Source organism: Lissotriton helveticus, chromosome 9, assembly GCF_964261635.1.
Source record: "Lissotriton helveticus chromosome 9, aLisHel1.1, whole genome shotgun sequence".
Taxonomy (NCBI): domain Eukaryota; kingdom Metazoa; phylum Chordata; class Amphibia; order Caudata; family Salamandridae; genus Lissotriton; species Lissotriton helveticus.
Window position 1 is genome coordinate 829,933,907 of NC_136070.1, and position 22,955 is coordinate 829,956,861.

The 22,955-nt window shown below is 46.2% G+C and overlaps 1 protein-coding gene across 1 annotated transcript in view; it reads right to left on the reverse strand.

The window, feature by feature from the left end:
* The window catches only part of AP2S1 (adaptor related protein complex 2 subunit sigma 1), a 41,254-nt gene extending 38,154 nt beyond the window's left edge, over positions 1-3,100 (reverse strand). Inside the window, exon 1 of the mRNA XM_078660999.1 lies at positions 2,938-3,100. Coding sequence (XP_078517125.1) covers positions 2,938-2,940 — 3 coding nt within the window. The 5' untranslated portion in view covers positions 2,941-3,100. The remainder of the gene's footprint in view (positions 1-2,937) is intronic.
* Between the last annotated feature and the right edge of the window lie 19,855 nt (positions 3,101-22,955).

The window sequence follows — 22,955 nt, forward strand, 5'->3', positions numbered from 1 at the left end:
GAAAAGTGGTCCCAGTAAGCTACCTTATAAGAATACACACAATTAAGTATTAGCAATCACTAAACTACTTATGCTCCAAAATCGTGCTCAATATTATTAATTCATATTAAACACCCATAGATGTTATCAAGCCAGCAAAACATCTGGAAGTTATTCAAAACCGATGTGCCCCAAAAAGGGAAAGAAAGGGGGAGAAAGTTTTTGCGTCAAGTGAGGGTTGGGAGTGAAAGGAGAGGTAGTGACAATATATACATCACAATGCTATTTACAATTTACGCGAAAGTGCATCCGTTCACCGCATTATGTGGTGAACGGATGCACTTTTGAGTCAAGGAATTGATTAATCCTGAGGTGCTACGTGCCTTTATGACTGCATCTTTTCACAAAAAGTTTATTGGAACCTTGAATATTATTTTGGCCTTCACAAGTTTACAGAGACGCTAAGGATTTTTAAAGAAAATTCATATGCTTGAAGTTGCCATCCTATCCGTTCTCTGCTGAAGGAGCCTACAGGCCCATCATCATTTCGTCCACCCAGTGAATGGTGGCTCATGGTGCCCCCCACACACTCCTGAGGAAGACCCCTTTGTAAGGATTGAAGTCACCTACGTGATTTTGCGGTCGAAAAGTAACTTTGCCATAATTCAATGCCAGTTGGGTCAACAGTGCTTTTTCACTGCGCCTGTATTATAGATAATGGCTGTTAATATGTTCTCATTCAATTGTCTGGCTGGATAAGTTCCCTTACATTGTAAATAGCATTGTGATGTATATATTGTCACTACCTCTGCTTTCACTCCCAACCCTCACTTGACACAAAACGTTCTCCCCCCTTTTTTCCCTTTTTTGTGGCACACCTGTTTTGCTTAACTTCCAGGTGTTTTGCTGGCTTAACATCTACGGGTGTTCAATATGAATAAATAATATTGAGCATGATTTTGGAAAAGGAGTAGTTTAATGCTTGCTGTTACTTAATTGTGTGTGTTCTTAGAAGGTTGCTTACTGGGACCACTTTTCTCTGCTGTACCGCCTTTACCCAGGTCCCAGTGACTTATTTGGGTTGTACCCCCATTTTGTAAATAAGACACTGCACTAGGCATCCTCTTCACTCTTTCACTTGACTAGGAGTCCAACCACATAATCACAGCACAGCTCTAGTCAACACAACACCAAAACATTTCATACATAGGTCACTCTATAAATCCACATTCTTTGTAAGAAGACCAGTGAAGGAGTGTGTGCTAGTCTGTCAAATCACTTCAGCGCTTAGGTTGGGAAATGAAGGGGCATATCAGCAACAGCCAGCTATAATTATCGGTAAACGCGCTTAGCGCAAGGATAATTATCGCTGGCTATCGCTGGATTATATCACCGAGATAGCGCGCTATCAGCAACGCTTATCTCCAATGTGATATATAATCCAGCGATAGCTGCAAAATGTGCGATCGCACAGCGATAGGCGATTCGTTAATGATAGGGCAGGGTGGAGTCATTCGCACAATCCACCTCACATAGGATATCATGGCTAAGTCGAAATGAAAGCAGGCGTAAAGAAAGGAGCAATAAGAGCTACTTTTGTCATCGCTAAGCGGGTTTGCGGCTACATTGATAATAGGAGAAAGTCGCGTTAGCGACATTTTTCACGTAATTTCATTGAGATACGCCCACTTTGCATCTCATTGGCGTTGTGATGCTGGGCATTCAGAAAACGGGCGCTGAGGCATGATTTCACACGCTAGGTGACCTTGATGATAGTGCGATAAAATTATTGCTGCTTTTTGCCCGAAAACGGCCGCTAAAGTGGCGATAATTTTATCACGGGCCTTGATGATATGCCCGAAGCGCTTTAATAAATACAACCACAACACTAAGCCCAAACTCCATAAATGAACGTCCTGAAATAGATTACTTACTGCTCGAGGATCAGAAATGTGTCCATCTCCCCCACTGGTGCATGTAATTGGCCACCTCGAGGGTTTCACTAGCCAGTGACTACCCCCTTCCTCTCTGTGCCTAGACTGTCACTCCTCTCTATTGCATCAACCGCAAGTTCTACAAAATATCGTTTCAGCACCACATGGGACTCCAAACTCAATACCTCATCTTTATACTCTGGTCCTACCATTATCATCCTTGGTTTTCACTTCCAAGTTTTCTTAACCAACCTTAGGAATACCTTCAACTCTTCCTGGTAACATCATTCCAACAATGGTGTCCCCACAGTCTCACTGTTCTAACGACCCTATCACCATGGTCTACCTCATTCTTTTTACAACCATGTCACCCAAGGCCCTCATTGCCTTTCATTCACCTTTGTCTTTTCTGCCTCTCACCCATCCCCATGAAGTCTCTCTCTTCCTCCGAGATAGGTTCATTTTTAGGGATCGCTACTCTTCCACTCTGTTTTCTCGCCAGGTACTAAATGAACACACGACATGAACATTCACCTACTACTCTTTTTTTAAGCCAATAATGTTGCATTATGGGACTTGTAGTCTAACTGTTGACGTGGCAAGACTGAGCTCTTACACCGAAGCAGGCAAGCTTTCGTGAACTAAAAAGCTAGCAATAAGTCATGGTACTATGCATGACACTTGGTAGCTATGCTAGTCTTTCCCAATAACAGTCAGACTACTGGTCTTTCCCTGCTCCCTAGAGGTTTTTTTTCTATCCCCAGGGTCTCTCCATTTCTCTGTCCTTAGTGGTCACGCCCTCCTTTCCTCTAAACTCCACATCTATCAGCCACACCTTCTGTCACCGTTACGGTCTTGACTCCCATCCTTTCTTCCGCCTCTCACGATACAACCTTCGTCTTATAAAGGTTTCCTAAATTGTGTCATTCCTTAAAATGCCCTCCCTCCTCCCCAATAATCTCTCTCTCTCCCGGGTTTCTGACAAATGTCTGAAATGGCCTATAACCCACGATCCCCCGCTCACCATGGTGGTTGTCAGACAGGGTGATCGCTGTCAAAATGTCCCTGGACCGTCCACCGTTACCACCTCTTCAAGGGACGTCTTCTGTCCCTTAATTCAGTAAGCAGGGTTGGCCCTTGAGGAACCCCGGGCGTCATAGCCAATGAAGAAAGAGGAAACAAATTCCAATCTTGGAGGAAAGCACGACAACCATGGATTGGTTAGGCTAAATCTTGTCACAGGATTGGCTATAGAAGTAATACACAGTTGTTCTATTGCTGGAGGATGCAGCAATTTTACTGTCGCTCGCGATTGGCTGAAAGAAAAGATGATACTTTTTCATTGGATGCGGTGTTGCGAGTATGTACATGTGATTGCAAAAAATCTAGCTGCTGCACATTACAGCTTTGCATTGGCAGTTTCCTGCTTCGTTCCTGTCTGAATTTTCCGGTGCTCCAATACCTTCCGGTCATACGGCGGCCAGAATGTACTGCTGTTGTCTTTATTTCGGCAACTCGATGCAGCAGTTAACTTAGTGGCTTCAGAAATTGGCAAATCAGGAAATTTGACATAGCCGGCGCGCCAAGGTCAAATCGGGGATCTAGCTTGATCCTAAAAGCTAAAACCCGAGTCGAGCCGTCAACATATAATTGGAAATGTAAATGGCTCTGCAAGCTGTATGTAAAATATGTGTTTCCAAATAAAAATAGGTTGTTTCTTAAACGCTCTAATTTCCCTGTAGGGCATACGATTATATCAATGCATTGTCATGTGTTAATAGTAATAGTTTTTTAATGTGAACGTTCCCCCATCCCCACTGCCCTGAAAGCTGAGTGAACCAAGATATTTCACGTGCCCTTTATATATTGCCATAATCATCCACGCTAACGCATGGATTAAGGAGGAAGACTTCCCTCGTGTTTCATTTATGTATTTTCCCAAAAGCTTTATGTTATCTATATAGTGCCTAAAATTGCCTCCTCTGCAATGTAAGTCAATGGAGAAAATAAATTCAGATTTTTTTCAAAATCTTCCTGTTGTCCAAATGTTGAGATGTATACAATATTGTTATTCCTTGTGGGGCAGCATTATTGTCATTTAAATCATATCCAAGATAATCAATCAATCAATCAATCAGGGGAATTGTAAGCGCTGTACTCACCTGTGAGGGTCTCAAGGCGCTGAGGGGGCAGGGGGGGAGGGGCATTCAGGTGGTCCGCAGGTCTGTTTTAGCTGAAGAATTTGAATTTTGAGTTATTTGTAAAGCGCGCGTTCACTTGGCAGTTTCTTGGCGCTATAGGATTTCAAACTGTGGGGGAGAGGGAGTTATGGGCTAAATGCTTGCTGAAACAGAAAGGTCTTGAGATCTTTGCGGAAGTCTATATAAGAAGGCGAAGATCTAAGGAAGGGGGGAAGAGAGTTCCAGAAGATGGGGGCCAGCACCGAGAATTTTTGGCCACCGGAACGACTCTTCTTGAACCGGGGAATGACTAGCAGGGATTTGGAGGAAGAGCGCAAGTCTCTGGTGGGATTATAGTTGGTTATGGCCGAGTTAATGAAAGCGGGGGCAGTGCCAGCCCGAGCTTGGAAGGTAAGGCAGCCAAGTTTAAAGAGGGCTCTTTGCTTTATTGGGAGCCAATGAAGGGCCATAAGAAGAGGGGAGGAGTGGTGAAATTTTGATAGGCCATATACCAGGCGAGCTGCCTGGTTCTGTACCAGCTGGAGACGTTGAAGTACATAGGCCGGGGCGCCGTTGTAGATGATATTACCATAATCAATTTTTGACAGGATCATGGCCATGACGATCAGTTTAAGTGCGGAGGGAGAAAAGAACCGAGATACTTTCCTAATGATGCGTAAAGTAAAAAAAGAGGAGGAAACAACGGAACTTATGTGTGTGTGAAGTGTCAAGTGGTGATTAAGCATGATCCCAAGGGTTTTAACAGAGTGAGAGGGAGAGGGGGGGGGGGCAAAAGAAATAGGCCAGAAAGATGGTGACCAGGGATTGCCACTGCCCCCAGTCAAGATCAACTCCGTCTTATCCGGGTTGAGTTTGAGATGGTTTGCGTTCATCCAACCTCGGATAACCAGGAGGACCGACTGGAAGCTAGAGGCATCTGGTGAGGAAGAGGAAAAATTAAAAATAAGCTGGAGGTCATCAGCATAATTGTAGACTGTGACCTCCATTTGTTGGAGTGCAAAAATAAGGGGAAAAATATAAAGGTTAAATAAAAGAGGGGAAAGGGAAGAGCCCTGGGGAACCCCGCACTTCACTCTGCTAGGTAAGGCTGAAAATTCCGCCAAGTGGACCGCCTGTGTGCGCCCCTCCAGGAAAGAACCTATCCAGGCTAGGGCCTGTCCCCCTATGCCCGCCGCCTTGGCACGGGACAAAAGAATGGAGTGGTCCACCGTGTCAAAAGCGGCGGATAGGTCCAAGAGGACCAAGGCTTGGGGGATGTTGGTATCAAGACCTTCCCTGAGTTGGTCCATAACAGAAATGACCACCTTCTCTGTGGAGTGCCGGGGGCGGAAGCCCGCCTGGCAAGGAGCAAGATAGCTGCTGCTCTCAATGAAGGAGCTGAGCACCTGGGTGACATGGGACTCTGCTATTTTTCCCAAATAAGGGAGGAGGGATATGGGGCGGTAATTTGCGGGGCAAGATGGATCGACGCCAGTTTTTTTTAATATTGGTAGAATTATAGCGGTCTTCAAGGGGGCCGGAACGAGGCCCGACGTGAAACAATTATTCAAAAGGGCCAGGGCAGGAAATGGGCATGCCAGGAAGAACTGGCTGAGAATACGTGCCGGGGCAATGTCGGCTGGGGACTAACTGCTAAGTAGAGGGGACAACGATTCTCTGGAAAGTGGAGGAATAGTAGTAAGAGAGCAGTGATTTTCGGGTGGTTGAGGAGGAGTAAAAGTAGGAGGAGGGGGAGGAATGTTGGCTTTAATGAGAATTATCTTGTCAATGAAAAAATCATTGAGCGAATCACATAGGGCCTGGGAAGGGGGGATTTTGGGTGAGGCTCTATCCGACGATGCCAACTCGTGTACAGTGGAAAATATCTCTCGGGACTGGCATTCTGCCGCTAAAATGCGTCCAGAGGAATACTCGGTCTTGGCCGTCAGTATGGAGGTTTTGTATTGGTTGAGTACAATGACAAAGTGTTGCCGGCAAATGGGGGAGTAAGCTCGTCTCCAGGCTCGTTCAGCCTGTCTTACCTCTAGTTTCTTGCTTTTGAGGTCAGGGCTAAACCATTTGTTGGCCTTATGGGAGCGGTTGATAGCCGTTCGCTTCAAAGGGGCCACAGGATCACAGGTGGTAGTGAGCCATCGATCGAGAGTAGCAGTCTGGAAATGAGGGTCTAAGCCCATAATATCGGGGCAGGTGGCAACTAGCGAATTGCAGAGGGAGGGGATATCCACTTTGTTCCAATTCCTAACCCAGATGTTTTTAGGGACAGGAAGGGGTGTTTTTTGGGTCAGATCCATAGAAAAAGCAAGTAGGGAGTGATCCGACCAGGGACAAAGCGAAATAATGGGGGAGGAAGTTGGAATATTAAGCGTCCAAATCTGGTCTAAGATATGACCGCGGATATGAGAAGGGCTTTGAATATGTTGGATAAAATTAAAGCTAAGTAGTGATTGAGTAAAATCTTTGGAAGTGGAGTCCTCGGCGGAATCATTGGGCCAGTAATTAAAATCGCCCAAAACTATGACCGAGGCGTTATTAATCACCAAGGTGGCCAGTAGGTTCTGAAAGGCGAGGAGGAAGTCAGGGGACGACTGGGGAGGTCGATACGTTAGTATGCATGTGACAGGGGTTTTAAGGAAGGTGGAGCGCGCTACGAGGCAGTCAGCAGCTGGTAGTGTGGGCGTGGCCAGGATCTGAAAATGGAACTCCTTGCGGGCAATCAGAGCTACGCCCCCTCCTGCTTTGCTTCTGGGTCGATTGGCACGGAGCATGGAATATTCAGGTGGAAGGGAGGCAAGGACGCTGGGCAGGGAGTCAGACTTGTACCAAGTTTCTGTTAGGAACAGGTGATCTGGGGTTTTTGAATCCAGAAGGTCATAAATTTCAGTCTGGTGTTTAACGGCCGATCTCGTATTAAGAAGAAGGGCGGTAGTAGTGGTAATAGGGGGAGAGGGAGTTTGTGTGATAGACAAAGGTGCAGCAATGCCAAGTTTATGGGCATAGGACATAGTAGCTTGATTCAATTGCCAGTTTGCATTTAAAGAACGCAGCTGGTCAGCAGTATACGTGAGGGTTTGCCCAGAGTGTTGTGTCCCGTGGCCCGGTCTGGCGCGGACGGGCGCAGACGGGCTTGCTTTAGGCGCGCTTTCGGCACGCAATCGTCGCGCCCGCTGCGCTCGTCCGCTGCGCGACCGGAATGTACACATGATTTATAGAAGGAGGAGGTTGGCGATGGAAGGCGTGGCCTCTTGAAAAAGGGGCGTGGCCTGCGTGGGCGTCGGGAAATGTCGGCAATGGCGAGATCAGCGCGTCAGCGTTAGGCTCCGCTGCGCGAGGATTTTAGGAGGCTGGAAGCGCCCTAAACAGAGAAGGAGTGAGCAGGTAAAAGCACAAGTCAATAAACACTCAAATTTAGTTAAAAGAATGAACAAACAGGCCTACTCCCGGCTTCCGCCTCAGGAGAAATCACTATGGTGAAAGGGGCTTGTATTCAGCGCCCCAAATGTAGTAGGGGGCGTGGCCTCTTGAAAAAGGGCCGCGGCCTGCGTGGGCGTCGGGAAATGGCGGCAATGGTGAGATCAGCGCGTCAGCGTTAGGCTCCGCTGCGCGAGGATTTTAGGAGGCTGGAAGCGCCCTGAACAGAGAAGGAGTGAGCAGGTAAAAGCACAAGTCAATAAACACTCAAATTTAGTTAAAAGAATGAACAAACAGGCCTACTCCCGGCTTCTGCCTCAGGAGAAGGCCTCAAGAGCCAGGTCTTGTGAGTCTTCCTGAAGGTGTTTAGGGAGGGGGCTCGTCTGATGTCTGCTGGTAGTTCGTTTGAAGGATCTTCCGCCAGCTCTGGCTCTGGATACGCTGGATTTCAGCCAGTGTGAGGTTGGAAGATCAGAGGTTTCTTTTGGGTACGTGGAAGTTGATTCTATCGTTGAGGTATTTGGGTCCTTTGTTGTGTAGGCATTTGTAGGCATGGGTGAGGATTTTGAAGGTGACTCTTTTCTCCACGGGGAGCCAGTGGAGTCTTCATAGGTGTTGGCTGATGTGTTCTTGTCCGGGGATGCCGAGGACGAGTCTGTTTGCGGTGTTCTGCATAGTCTGGAGTTTGCGGAGTAGGAACTTGTTGATGCCGGCGTAGAGTGCGTTTCCATAGTCTAGTTTGCTGGTGATGAGTATTTGGGTGACTGTCTTCCTTGACTCAGGGAGGATCCATTTGAAGGTCTTGCGAAGTATGCAGTGGTTGTTGAAGCAGCTGGAGGTGGCTGCGTTGAACTGTCATTTCATGGTGAGTGAGGAGCCGAGTATGATGCCCAGGTTCTAGGCGTAGTCTGAAAGGGTAGGTGGGCTTCCGAGGGCGGTTGGCCACAAGGTGTTGCCCCATGCTGAAGGGGTGGTTCCAAGGAAGAAGGCTTCTGTCTTCTGGGCGTTGAGTTTCGGACAGCTGTTGGTCATCCAGTCTGCGACGTCTTGCATTCCTTTCTGGAAGTTGAGTCTGGTGGTTGTAGGGTCTCGGGTTAGGGAGAGAATGAGCTGGGTGTCGTCGGCGTAGGATACGATGTTGAGGCCGTATTGTCAGACGATGGCTGCTAGGGGGGCCATGTAGATGTTGAAGAGCGACCCTTGACCCTGTTTCAGGCAGGTCGCTCCCCATGCCGCGCAGCACCACCTGTGTGTCCGTGTCCCTGAGCCCGCTGCTGCCGCATTGCTGGAAGTTCGAGGCCCTCCTCCACTCGCAGGCTTCCACCTGCGCCTCATCCCTGGTGGCCAGTGGTAGGCCGTAGATTCTGTGCGCTAGCTCTGCCCCTTTTCTCCCTATCTGCCTGGCTGTGATTGTGCATTCTGCTCTTGTATTGTAATTGGTTTTATTCCTCCTTATTTCTTTACTGTTAATGTACCCTTTTTGCCTTCTGTATCCTCCACCTGTTCTAACATCCCATTTTTCCCGCCGCTGTGGCCCCTGCGGCCCCGCCCCCCACACGCCCATTCGTCCCGCTCCCACCTCCCAGCTGCTCCTCCCTCCCACCTCCCCTTTTTACGGCGGCCGCGCAGCGGGCACGCAGCGGGCGCACTGAAGGCAAGCCCGTCTGCGCCCGTCCGTGCCTGGACCCCGCCCAGCGCCAGAACCCCTAACCCCCGCGAACGCCACAACACCCAACGCCGCTACGACGCCAGCACCCTCCACGCACTCAATCCCGGCCGATCACATACCTGCTTCTAGGCCACCCTGAAGCGGACCCATGGACCCTTCTCCTGCCGGAACTGCAACTACACCAGCCTACAACCCACCACCATGCCCACTGGGGTAGGACGCAACAGCCTCTGATGCCTTCTACTCAACACCCGCTCCTCCCGCAAACACGCCATCAAACTCTGGGACCTACTCCCTAGACGTTACCTTCCTTACGGAGACCCTGATGAACTCCTTCTCGCCACCCGACATCACCATAGCCATCCCTAGCGGCTACAAGATCACCCGCAGGGACCGCACCAACGGAACAGGAGGAGGAATCGCCATCGTCCACAGAAACACCCTCAGAATCTTGACCAGCATCGATGACACACCGATCGCCGCCGAACACCTGCACTTCCAGATCCACACCGACCACAACACCACCCTCAGAGGAACACTCATCTACAAACCACCGGGTCCCCAGCCGCAGTTCAGCGACTTCATCACCAACTTCGTCAGCACGCACGCCCTTGCATCCACGGATCACATCCTCCTCGAAGACCTGAACTTCCACCTCGAGAACATGAATGACAGCAACTCCGCGACCCTGCTCGACAACCTCGACAACTTCGGACTCGAAAAACAGCTCATCATGACTCCCACCCACACCGCCGGACACACGCTCGACCCCATCTTCTCCGCCAGCAACCACGTCACCTTCAGCCACACCCCCGAACTCCACTGGACCGACCACCGCTGCGTCCACTTCACCTTAGAGAAGCCCACCACGCACCACCGCACACAACGGGCCCACCACCGCAGCTGGAGCAAAGTCACCAAAAACCAGCTAATCACCACCCTTGCCCGAAACCCACCAACGGACACTACCGACACTGACTCCGCCGCCCTTAACCTCAGGCAATGGATCGGCGACTGCGCCAACACTCTCGCCCCGAGAAAGAAACACTCAAACAGATGCACCAACAGAAAAGCCATCTGGTTCACTGCGGACCTCAAGGCATCCAAACAGGCCTGCCGTATACTCGAGAAGAAGTGGCTCCACGAACAGACACCGGACAGCAACACGGCATACAAGAGCGCCATCCGCAGACACCACCAACTCATCTGAACTGCCAAAAGGACCTCCTTCAAAGAGCGCATTGACAACAACGGACACAACAGCAAAGAGCTCTTCAACATCGTGAAGGAACTCTCGAACCCCAGCTCCAACTCCAAAGACATCCCGCCATCACAAGACCTCTGCGACTCCGTAGGCACCTTCTTCCACCGTAAGATCGCAGACATCCACGACAGCTTCAGCAACCAGGCCCCCGACAGACACAGACACCGCAGACCCACCGCCCCCCCCAGCCACATCGACCCTCTGCTCTCCTGGACCCACGTCAATGACGAAGACACCATCAAAGTCATGAACACCATCATGGATAGGGGGAGGGCATCTCCACTAGTTGGATCTGTCCTTATCAGCACATCACAAGGTGAGAGCCTTTGAGGCTCACCGCCAAGTGTTGCTGTCCCTTCAATTGTTTTTCAGGGGGCAACTCTAAGATGCTCTCTGAGTGCATTTTATAGTAAAACCAATACTGGGATCAGTGTGGGTATATTATGCTGAGAAGTTTGTTATCAAACTTCCCAGTTTTCAATAAAGCCATCATGGAGCTGTGAAGTTCGTAATGACAAACCAGGGCTCGAAAAATGAACTTGCCCGCTCGCATTTGCGAGTCAGATTTAATTAGGGCAAGCTATTTTTCGGTCCTACTCACCCTTTCTGGCGAGCAGTAAGACAAACTGACTTTTGACCTCTGTCTCTGAAAGCAGAGCAAATGTGACAAGATTGCAAGGTTTACAGGCATCTTTATTTCCCACAAACTGAATGAGCTGTAAAAATGTCTTTAAATCATGTTAACTTGTTCATTTTTTAAGTTACTAGACCTGCAGGTCTAGTAACAATTTTTAGATTTTTCGAACCCTGCAAACCCTCAGCACATGTACTCAAAATGGCTTCACTGCACTTACAATTTCTGTGAATTGCACAGACACTATAGGGGCATAATGCTCATGCAGCTATGCCCTCACCTGTGGTTTGGTGCACCCTGACTTAGGGCTGTAAGGCCTGCTAGAGGGGTGACTTACCCATGCCACAGGCAGTGTTGGTGGTCATGGTACACAGGGGTGTGTGCCATGTCGAGACTTGGTACACAGGGATGTGTGCCATGTCGACTCTTAAGTTTGGTCTACACCAAATCACGCACCCTGCAATGGCACTGGGTGGGTGTTATGGTGCAGGGTCTTGGAGGGTGGCACAGTACATGCTGCGCCCCTCAGAGGCCCTCTCTGGTCACAAGGCCTTTGGTACCAGGGGCACCTTTTACAAGGTACTTACATGTGGCCAAGAGGTGTGACAATTGTGAAAACAAAGGTACAGTTTTGGGAATGAACACATGTGCTGGGGTTTGATTAGCAGGGTCCCAGCACACACTCAGTCAAGTTGCCATCAGGTATCTGGCAAAAAAGTTAGGGGATAACCATGGTAAAGGGGCACATTCCTTGCCATTCCACAGAAGAATGAGAAAACTATGGTGCTGCAGTGCCTTGATTCAGCACCGTACATTCATTCAAAGAACATTTCACAGCACATACACCCCTATCACATGAAATTCACATCACATGCAGAGATTCTTAACAAAATATCTTGTGAATTGCATCCCCCTAATTAGTTGTTACTAAGAGAATGGGAAGGTGACCACCCTATATGACTAGGCTCATCATAAGTGGGAGAGTACTAAGTTTCTGTGTGAGAAAATAAACTACTTGTTTGTGGCAACTTTATTTCAGAAGACAAATGCCACATCTGGAAGACAGAACGTAAAGTGATCTATTGAGGTCCTGGCACCCACTTAATGGACATTGTGTGCTGATGTGAAACTGAGTCAAGTGAATAACTATATCAGAGAAAGCCATGTAAAATTAATTCGGAATATAGTCTGGACCAGGCGCTTTCCCAGTTTTTTGTTGAAATAAAGCTTTCCTGGTTTCTGCTATTGTGATTGGTGTATACACAAAAATGGGCTGCCCCTAGTATGGGTTTCCTACAGGGTTATCTTGAGATGCAGCACCAGTGGGGGAATCTCATAAAAAGTGACGGACTGGCCTCACACACCGCCCGGTGTCATGCTTCATCATCGGCTGTCCTCGCCCTCTTGGAGGCTGGCTAGTCCCTAGGCCCGTGCTTCTAGTTCCCATCCCCAGCAAGGTCTGGGGCTAGTGTGTGTGGGTTATTGTGATTGGCGTCCCAAGTTCTGCTCGCTGAGTGTCTGTCACAGGTGGCAGATTTGCCTCCAGCATAAACTCAGTTACCCCTGCAAAGTGGAAGATGTGTGTCCTGAAAAATGTCCAAAACCTCATCGGTGCCTGACACCACGTCTGTACCGAAGTGTGTTGAAACAGAGTCAGGTGAATAACTTTATCAGAGAATGCTTGGTAAAATTCAGATGGAATAGAGTCTGGACCCTGAAGCTTTCCTAGATGTTAATTGAAACACAGTTTTCCTGGTTTCTGCTATTGTGATTTGCACCCCCAGTGTTGCTCGCTGAGTGTCTGTCACACTTGGCAGATTCTCCCCCAGCACATACTCAGTTACCTCTGTAAGTGTAAAATGTGTGTCTTCTGGAAATATAAGGCAACATAAAATGAATTAAAAAAACATTAAAACCTCATGGTGCCTGACACCAAATGACCCTAGGGACTACTGATACTAGTTATAACATTCTTAGAATGACGATCTCTAAGCTGATCGGCAAGTATGGGTCCCATTTGTTTACTGTTCTCTGAGCAGGATGCCAGCCTATTCTGACATTTTTGATAGGCCCTATCCCAGATCCTCTCCTGAATCATCATCGGATTAGAGGGTAATTGATCAAATGTCCGCTCGGCATGGTATACCTTTGGATTGGCCAGACAGTTAGAATATTCTGTTTCTAATTTTGAAAGCTGAGCCCATAATCTAGACTCCAGATTTATTCCTCGAAATTGCGCTGTATCGAGAAAGTAGGTGTCAGTCCCCTAATTGTAGCATTCAGCGCATCCTAGACAAAGGGACTCTGGTAATATTGTTGTACTCTAAAACAAATGGACATACAGATTTGCGCGATTTGTTTGCAAAAGAACACACTGTTAAGTTCCTTCAAGTGGCAAAAAATAGTTACTTTCGAGATTAAAGAAAAACGTGGTGAGTGTCACTCTGACACAGTCAGTGACAAAGCTTATAGGTGTATGGCATGGCCAGTCGTACATTCTAAGCTGTTCTTCAATGGCTATAATAATCACATGTCGTGGGTTGTTTGTGTATAGTATTTCTACCTTTATACTCTTCAAAATTTCTTCTTTGGGGTCAAATGCAAGATCTTTCAATAAGTTCAGGATGTCCATGGTGTCTTTTAAATGTGATGGGATTGTCTTGTTTACTGGTCAAGGAAAATAGTCACAAAACCTAGACAGGGGTTCCAAGCAGTGGCATAACATTGGCCTCCACAGCCCCTGTTGTGGGGGGCCTCCGAGCTCCAGGGAGCCCGCTCCTGCACCGTGCACAGGCAGTAGGCCCATGGCCTGAGACCTCCTGGCTTGGTCCGAAGCATTGGGGACCTCCCATGTACTTTAACGGGGGCCCTCTCAGGTTTTGTTACCCTAATGTTCCAAGATGGAGGTGCCCCATGGCAACTATCATCACAGAACATAACCCTCTTCTCTTTGGGGCTTCAATCTTAGAACAAAACTTATCTGGAACTGTGAAGTCGTTTCTGAATATTACTGGGTCATATAAAAGGCAAAGCAGCTCTTTCAATTAGATATAGACCCACAGATGTTCCTGGCACACACAGAGAGGTGGAGTTTCACACAATAATATAGTGCGTCTACAATTCTATATGAATAGTATTACCCAAAAACAGAAAATTCTAAAAAGATTTAGGTGGATATAGTGACAGGTCTTCTTGTAGATATTCCAAATTTGAATATGAAGGAGAGGCCTGTAGGAGTTATACACTGAGGATTGTATTTAAAAATAATATTAAAATAAAACCTAATGATATAGCAGGTGCTCATCTACTCCAAAGAAAGGAATGACCGGGCAGCCTTGTATGGGATTCAGCATTCTTCCCAAGAGAATGCTTCAAGCAAGGGACCAGCACTGCAGTGGGGCAAAGAAGGGGACTGGTAAAAGAGAAAAGAGGGATTCAATAAAAAAAAGAGATTTTAAAAAGGAAAAGAAATGTCAGATTGGCTATTGAGAAGAAAATGGCTTACGGAAAATAGGATTCTCTTGCTAGAGAAGACTTGTGAAATGGCATTGTTAGTGCAGTGAAAATTACAGTTGCTTCAAGGATCTTTCTGAAAATGATTCACTACTGAAAATGTTCAGGTTGAAAATTTCAGTGGACATGCAAATAAACCAGATCAGATCCACATAACTCAAATTCAAAAAGAAGATACGGAAAGGACAGTTGTTTCAGGCAAATATGTTAAAGCATATAATATAATAATATTTGAGGGAGACTGTTCCCCTACTTTATCATACATATGCCCAAAGCCAAGGAAATTATAAATTAAACATTTTTGCCATTTGTGCCCATAGCACAGCAGAATTAATTTGCCAGCAAAAAACATTCAGTTTATGCATAGACTACTCTGCACATTGCTTGCTTATGAGATAAACTTCAGGTTCAATCAATATATCTCTAAAATCCACATTGTAAACTTCATATAGACAATTCTTTACTCATGTCAGGAAGTTATCATTCCCTGTTACTCTTCCATAGACAACCTAATAGTCCCCATTTACAAACACAATACTACTCACCATTTGGTATTATACTACAGAAAACCTAAATAGTTATACATGATCACATGCAGTGCAGCAGACACACAGCAATGGGCTAATGCCAAAAATAGTTTGTAAATAATATAAAACAACCCTTGATGTGGCAAACAATATCTACAGCCAAACGACAGCCCAAGAATGAGTCATCATCACCTTTATATGTGTTCATTTGGCAATCAATTGCTTGTAACAACTGCATATAAACAGTCCTGACATGTTTGACTCTATAGTCATGAAACTCCTAGATGGATTTCCAGAAGTAGTTTTTTATCTTAATGACGCATACATTACAGATAATGACTTAAGAGTATCTTAATTGAATAGTTAGGGTGATAACCATTGTAGTAGAACTACGATTTGAAATCAGTTTTAGAAAATACAAAATGTTGTTCTCTAGTGTTATTTTCTTGGGTGTATAAACTATCCAGTGAAGACAAAGGGCTAGATTAAAATCTAAAAATGCACTTCATAAACTTTAAGCCATAATTAGGCCTGTGTGGTGAACTCCGCTTTGTTCGCAGAGTTTGTGGAGTTTTCCGCACTGCGGAGCACACAGAGTTCTGAAAAACTCATGAAGCTGAGTGTTTTCCTTGCTCACCAACGGTAAGCTGGCAAGCACGAGCAAGGAAAATCCAATGCTAGACCACCTCTCAGCGAGATTTCTCAACACGGGCGGCCACGGATGGTCGCAACCGCTTGCATTGAGAAACCATCTGCTCACGTTGAGGAAGCTGCCACTCCAGTAGAATATCTAATCGAGCAGAAGAAAGAAGCAGCGTCCTCTTGCGCTGCGCATGGTGCCATTTGTGCTGATTTTCCAGCATGGGACAAACACCCGGAGTTAAAAATCAGCGCGAACGGTGCAACCTAATGCACTCCGCCACTTGTGGAATTCCAAGTAGATCGTTGGAGTTTTTGGGTCCAGAACTATGCAAACTCCAACCAGGCCTAGCCCTAATGAGAATCTTAAAGTTTGCCCATAGATAACTGCGACACTCTTCAGAGGTTTAAGCCCCTGTGTAGCTAATAAGGCTATAATAATAAACGTATATATTATATTTATAACACATTATTAATATTAGTATTAATAAATTATTAAAAGGAGTGCATGCAGACATGCTAGTAACTCAATATTAAACTCAATCTAGTTATATTAGTGAATCAACCTACATTTTCCTACATTTATGTACTTTACTATGAAAGACAGACCACATGTTCTATGACATCTCTGCACTGCAGAAGAGACATTTGCATCTGTGGAAAATACCAACAGCAGTACAAAAGAAATTATTAAGGAGAAGCTAGCGACCCAGGGAAAGAACATATTAATTGTGCTTCCTATAACCATTTGTGATGTTACCGCAAAGGCTAGCTCCCATCGCCCAGATGCCCTGCTTTTAACCATGCCGGTATGATGGTCACCCTCAATAAAGTTGTTCTTTGTCATCATAGCAGGCATTTTTAATTCCTTCACTTTCTGAGCACTGCAACCCTTTACTATTTTCTTCCCTCAGCCCTTCAACACTTCCTGTTGGCTGTCCATTTCACTGGTGGATCCTTGTACTAGTATCCTGTGACAGTTTGCAAGTAAGGATCTAGTGGATACCAGTCTTCATCTCTAAATAAACCCAGATGATGAGGTTCCGCCCACGGGTGGGCTGATGGGTTTCATACCTGTGCTTTCTCTATCTCCTTTGGTTTGGTTTCTTAACCACTTGACGTCACACTACTTTGGAGTGTGCAGTCTTTTCCACAGTATGTTTTGAGACCGTTTGCACCCCCTTTGGTGTTTTTTGATTGCTTAGTTGGGGGACAGGGTGCAAGTTGGTCTATAAATTAAGTTTCCCCTTAAACCCTCCTCATATTTTTTTATATCTGTTGATTTTGTGCAGCTATGGCTGCGGGTCTATCCTAACTCAGGCATGCCCCGATAGCTTTGCCTAGACTTACAGTGATACTCGAGCAGTAGGCGAGATGGCAGATTTTGCAGGATTAGCATTTGATGATGAGACACTATCATCTATTCTTAGTGAATACCCGAGCATGTTGGACTCCTTACTTATCACAGGACCACCCCCTCCGGGAGATTGGGACACTATTCTTAATTTAAAGAAAAGCCACTCACGCACTGTTATCCATGGACAGATTATGGCTGAGTATCTGCATGGGAAATGTGCTCCTACTGGTCTAGTGGTGACTAATGCCCCTAGATTGTTTCTCACAGATAAAACGTTTCTCAAAGATTGGTCACTAATCGCGTGGCGATGCACCCGCGATTGGTTGATCTTAATCATTACTACTGCCAAAAGGGTGGCTGATGCCATCCTTGTGGAAATCCAAGTTCTGGAAGGCCAAATAAAAACCACCCTTTCTACCAAACGTTTTGAAAAACAACTAGAAGAAACTAACAAAGCAAACAAAGAGTACAAAGACCCCATTTTTTTCGCCAAAATTGAAAAATTCAAGAAAGATCTGGCCAAGTTCTCCCACGAGAGGATTTATCCCTACACTAGTGACGATTATACACCTATCGACACTCACAAACAAGGTAGAGCTAATGGTTCCAACTATGCTACATCCTCCTCTGATCCTGACTCTAGTGATTCAGATGCCAGTGGGACAACACAGTGGAGAGGCAGAGGTCGCCCCAACCGTAGACGCTCTGGACAAGGCAACATGTACCAACAAGGCCCGTGGTGGCCACCTACCCCATGGGGGTATCCCCAATTCCCACCACCGATGCCCCACTACCAAATGCAGCCTCATTATTATGACAGCCAAGCTTTTTAGGACAAGGCCGTGGCTGGAACAGAGGCAGACGGAGAGGTCAATCCCAAGTACAATGGGCAGACGAGATAGAGGGCCCAAACACCCGCAGCAAGCGAGGTCAATAACCATCACTCCGGGGAGTAAAGAAGACCTTGTTGTGAATCTTAGCTCACGTTCCATCACCCCCATCGAACACCAAGTGCTAAATAAAGGCCTTGGTTTCGTACCAACCAACACTGGGGATGCTTTTCAGCTTCGAAGTGAAGTTGAAAAGTTTTTCCGTACGGTTCGCCTTCACTTCTTCTTTGCAGACAGTAGACAAGAACCTGTGCAACCAAGTATAGAAACCAACACAGGTCTTAAGACCAAATCGACCTTTGTTCCTCTTCTACATCAAATACCATCCAAAGTGGGTGCTTTTGAAAAAGCAGTGACACATGAAATCAATTCTCTAAATCTGTCGAAAACAGGCACCTTTCAAAACCTATCCAGAGCAGAGAGATCAGCGTTGGCAACTCTATCCAATGATAGTAACATTACCATCAAGCCGGCCGACAAAGGTGGTGCTATAGTCATCCAAGACACCACCTTATATCGTGCCAAGTGTTTAAGACAACTTAGTGATACCAACTATTACACTTTGTTGCCTACTGATCCGACCACCAGTCTCGCAACTGAAATCAAGACACTAGTGGAAGAAGCAAGTGCGGAGGGCTGGATAACACCACATGAGGCCAAGTTCCTGGTTGTATCACATCCAGTCACTCCATACTTCTATGCACTGCCAAAGATTCACAAATCTTCAAGGCCTCCCCCAGGACGACCTATTATTTCAGGGATCGGTTCACTTCTTGAGCCCCTCTCTTCTTTTGTAGATGTCTTTCTAAGACCTATTGTGAAAACCATGCCCACCTATTTACAAGACACGAAGGCTGTCCTCCGTCTCCTACCAGAGGTGGAGTTCAACACCGAGACTGACATGCTTGTTAGTTTCGATGTTGAATCGTTGTATACTTGCATACCGCAAGAAGAAACTCTACAGGTGGTGAGACAACTTTTGGAAAACACCACGCATGAAAGCATCACACCCATTCATTTCATCATGGATCTGGCGAGGCTCGCGATGACCAAAAGTTTTTTCAATTTGAAGACTCGATTTATCTCCAGATATCGGGGACGTCCATGGGCAGTAAATTTGCGCCAAGCCTGGCGAATCTTTATGTCCATCTTTTCGAAACTGAGCATGTCCTCAACCACAACAATCCATATTACCATCATATGGTGTTGTGGAAGAGGTACATCGATGATGTACTTGTGGTGTGGCGTGGAGATAGTCAATCAATATTGGCTTTCCAACAGTAGCTAAACAACCAAAACCGCTTCTTAAGATTCACAGTGGAATACAGCCGCTCTGAACTTCCTTTTTTAGATCTTCTAATCATTTCTAAGGAAGGCCGTCTCACAAGTACCCTCTATCGCAAGCCGATGTCGAGAAATTCTTTCCTTAGGTTTGATAGTTATCATCCGCGCTCCCTGAGGGAAGATTTACCCTTTGGACAGTTTCTTATGGTTCGAAGAAATTGTTCGGAAAGATCTGACTTCCAGGAACAAGCGGGGGTACTCTCAGCCAGATTAGAACAACGACTGTATCCAAAGAAATTGATCAAACAATCTTATAAAAGGGCTTCCAACAATCATCGGGATACCCTCCTGACAATCCCAGTGGAAAAACCACCTCTTGATAGACTTACGTTCGTCACCACTATCAGCACGGCCTCCACGTCGGTTCAGAAAATCATCCGGCATAACTGGCAAATACTAAATACCGCAGGGGACAATATTCCCACACCAATGTTTTCATTCAAAAGGAGCTCAAACCTGAGAGACGAATTGGTGCACACCAGACCACGCTATATTTCCAATGATTTGACAACAACACTGTGGAACCTTCCCCCTGTACAAGGACATCATCCTTGTGGGAATTGTTCAGTATGCTCACAAACCAAAAAAACACTTGTTGTGGACATTGGTACATCTCGACCATGGATGTTAAAACGGCACACGAATTGTAACAGCGAGAGGGTCATTTACCAAATTACTTGCCCTTGTGCCCTCCGATACATAGGTATGACGACCAGGAAGGTTAAACTTAGGATACAGGAACTCAAAAGTACCATCAGGCGCAACAAACAAGCGACCAGAATGACAAACCATTTTCTCACAATGAAACATACTGCGGACGAAATGGAGTGGTTAGTCCTTGAGCAACCATTCATACCCTCACATGTCAGCAACATCTCCCACTTTCTGTTCGTCAGGGAACAGAAATGGATTTTTAAACTTAAATGTGACATTCAAGGTTTAAATGATGACATTTCCTGGATTCAGCTTTAGATGCACCATCTTAGGGACCTGGGCCATTCATGATGATACCGTTATACACACGTTTCAAAACACCTTTTATTGTATCACACAATAGAAATATTATGTTGCTAACCTAGTGCTCCCATCTGCCTTCTAGCTCCTTATATCTGGAGACTTTGCCTATATACACATGCCTTTTTGCAATTCGATATTGGCTATTTATTACATTGCCCATGGTGAGATAAACTCCCTCATTACTCCAGAACATTGTGTACATCACATGCTCACAGGGTGAATACATGAGACAGGGACAAGTCTATCACCATCCGCAGTGTCCCTCTGCTGCCACGACATAGGTTTGACTCCTAGCCCTTCTAAGCAGCCTTACCTATTTTGTGAACAAGGATATGACTCGTATTAGATATCCTTTACAAACAGTCTCGCTATGGGTCCATTGATTAATGGCCACAGCCAGGGGTCATGAAGAGTAATGGACTGTAAAACACTCCTCTGATTGCATTATAATGAAATGTGCCAGTCCCTCTCAGGTGAATTTATGCATAGTATGAACAAACCCACATTTCTTCTTGTTCCCTTTCAAGTCCACTACCAGCTCTGTTTACATACTTAATTCGACGAGAGAAAACCGGAAACACTACGTTGATTTCCGTTTCCTGTCCTCTATACACTGTGTTTTACAACCGACAGTGAAATGCTGCAAAATACAAAATTTTCTAGCTATCGCGACAAGAATTTTAGATTCTATTAAGGACACGGAGGCGAGGATTATGATTTCTCATTTCTTTACTGCACAACAGCAGCCAATGAAAGTAGTACTACAATAAGTAAAAAACAACATTTCCCATGAGGCTTTGAACCACCCCTCCAATAACAGTAACCAATCACAGAGGTAACAATCATATAAAGTATAGAGACACTAATCAGGCCTCCTCTTTCTTTGCGCGAACAGTCTAGTCACAGAGAACAAGTCCGTAACTCTCAACGGAGAGAACAGTTCCTTTGTATTTCTCAACGGAGAAAACCCATCCATAACTCGAAGGATCATCCTCCACCAGGGAAGATCAGCAGCACCATCCATAGAGGGCGATTAACTCTTGTTGGAGTCGTTTCCTGAAACAGAAAAAGAAGTCTGAGAAAAGAATTCCACAAACCCTATGTCTCAAAGGGCGGGTACAAAGTTGTTAGGCATTCTCAATTCAACAACTCACAGTTATCTAACTGTCCCAACGGGTGGGATAATCCTCGCCTCCGTGTCCTTAATAGAATCTAAAATTCTTGTCGCGATAGCTAGAAAATTTTGTATTCTATGGCAGGACCGGAGGCTTCTGATTATGCTGGTTCAAAGCTCAACAATCAAAGCTCGTCAATCACAGCATCAGAAACATGAGGAATAGGTTTATAGTAGAACACTATAAACATTGAATCCGAAGACCAGTCAGCAGCCTTCAAGATATCTTCCAAACGGGAACCCAATAAATAGGCTTTAGAAGCCATCGCACCTCTAGCTGAATGGGCACCATAAGTAGATGTATCAATGCCAGCTTCCGACATGATCCATCTAACCCATCTGGCCAGGGTAGCCGCAGCCACCGGTTTGAAGGGTTTTTGAACAGAGATCAGCAACTGGCCCAAAGGATCCACCCTATGTGCCAGAGTACGCTCTTCATAACACTTGAGGCATTGCAACACACATAGCTTGCTGTTATGTGGAAAGGCGGGATACTCCACAGAACATGACATGGTCTTAGTACGTCTTGTAATAACAAAAGAAACACCTTGAGGGGAAAACATCCTAAAAGCCAAATTTAGAGCCCTAACATCCGAAACTCTGCGACATGAAATAAGACACAAAAGCATAGTGAGCTTGGCAGAAAGTTGTTTCAATGACAAATCACCATTAGAGGGCCAGGTTTCCAACAAATTAAGTACCTTCGTAACATCCCACATTGTGGAATACCTGGGCTGGGGAGGATTGGCCACACGCACACCTTTAAGCAACTTACAAACCAAGGGATGCATCCCCACAGGCTTACCCTCGATGTGGTCGTGGCCAGCAGAAATTGCAGATCTGAAATTGTTAACCGACCTGTAAGCCAGGCCAGAGGCCGCACGTTCAGATAGAAAATTCAATATTTCAGTTACATTTGATCCCACGGGATCCACTTGCCTTGAAAGGCACCAACCCACCCATTTCTTCCAAGATGCAGAGTATCGTTTCCGGGTGGAAGGAGCCCATGCTTGCTGTATAAAGCCAGAAGCTTCCTGTGAAAGGCCTGCAAGGCGGTCATGTCGCCTGAGAGCGTCCACACCATTAAGGTCAACTGATTCTGCAGGATTAAGGGATGACACGCTCCCACTGGGTCTTGCAGAAGCGTCGGGAAGACCGGGAGTCGGAATGGAAGATCCACAGACAACTCCAACAGTGTGGGAAACCACGACTGAGTCGGCCAGCACGGAGTCACCAACACTATTGTCGCTCCCTGCCGGCGTACCAACGCCGCTACTCTCGGGATCAGTGCAAATGGAGGAAAAGCATAATTCCTCTGTTGCCCCCAATGGTGGAGGAACGCATCCGTCCCCATAGCCATCGGGTCCGGTCTCCAACTGTAAAAAAGGGGGAGATGGGCATTGAG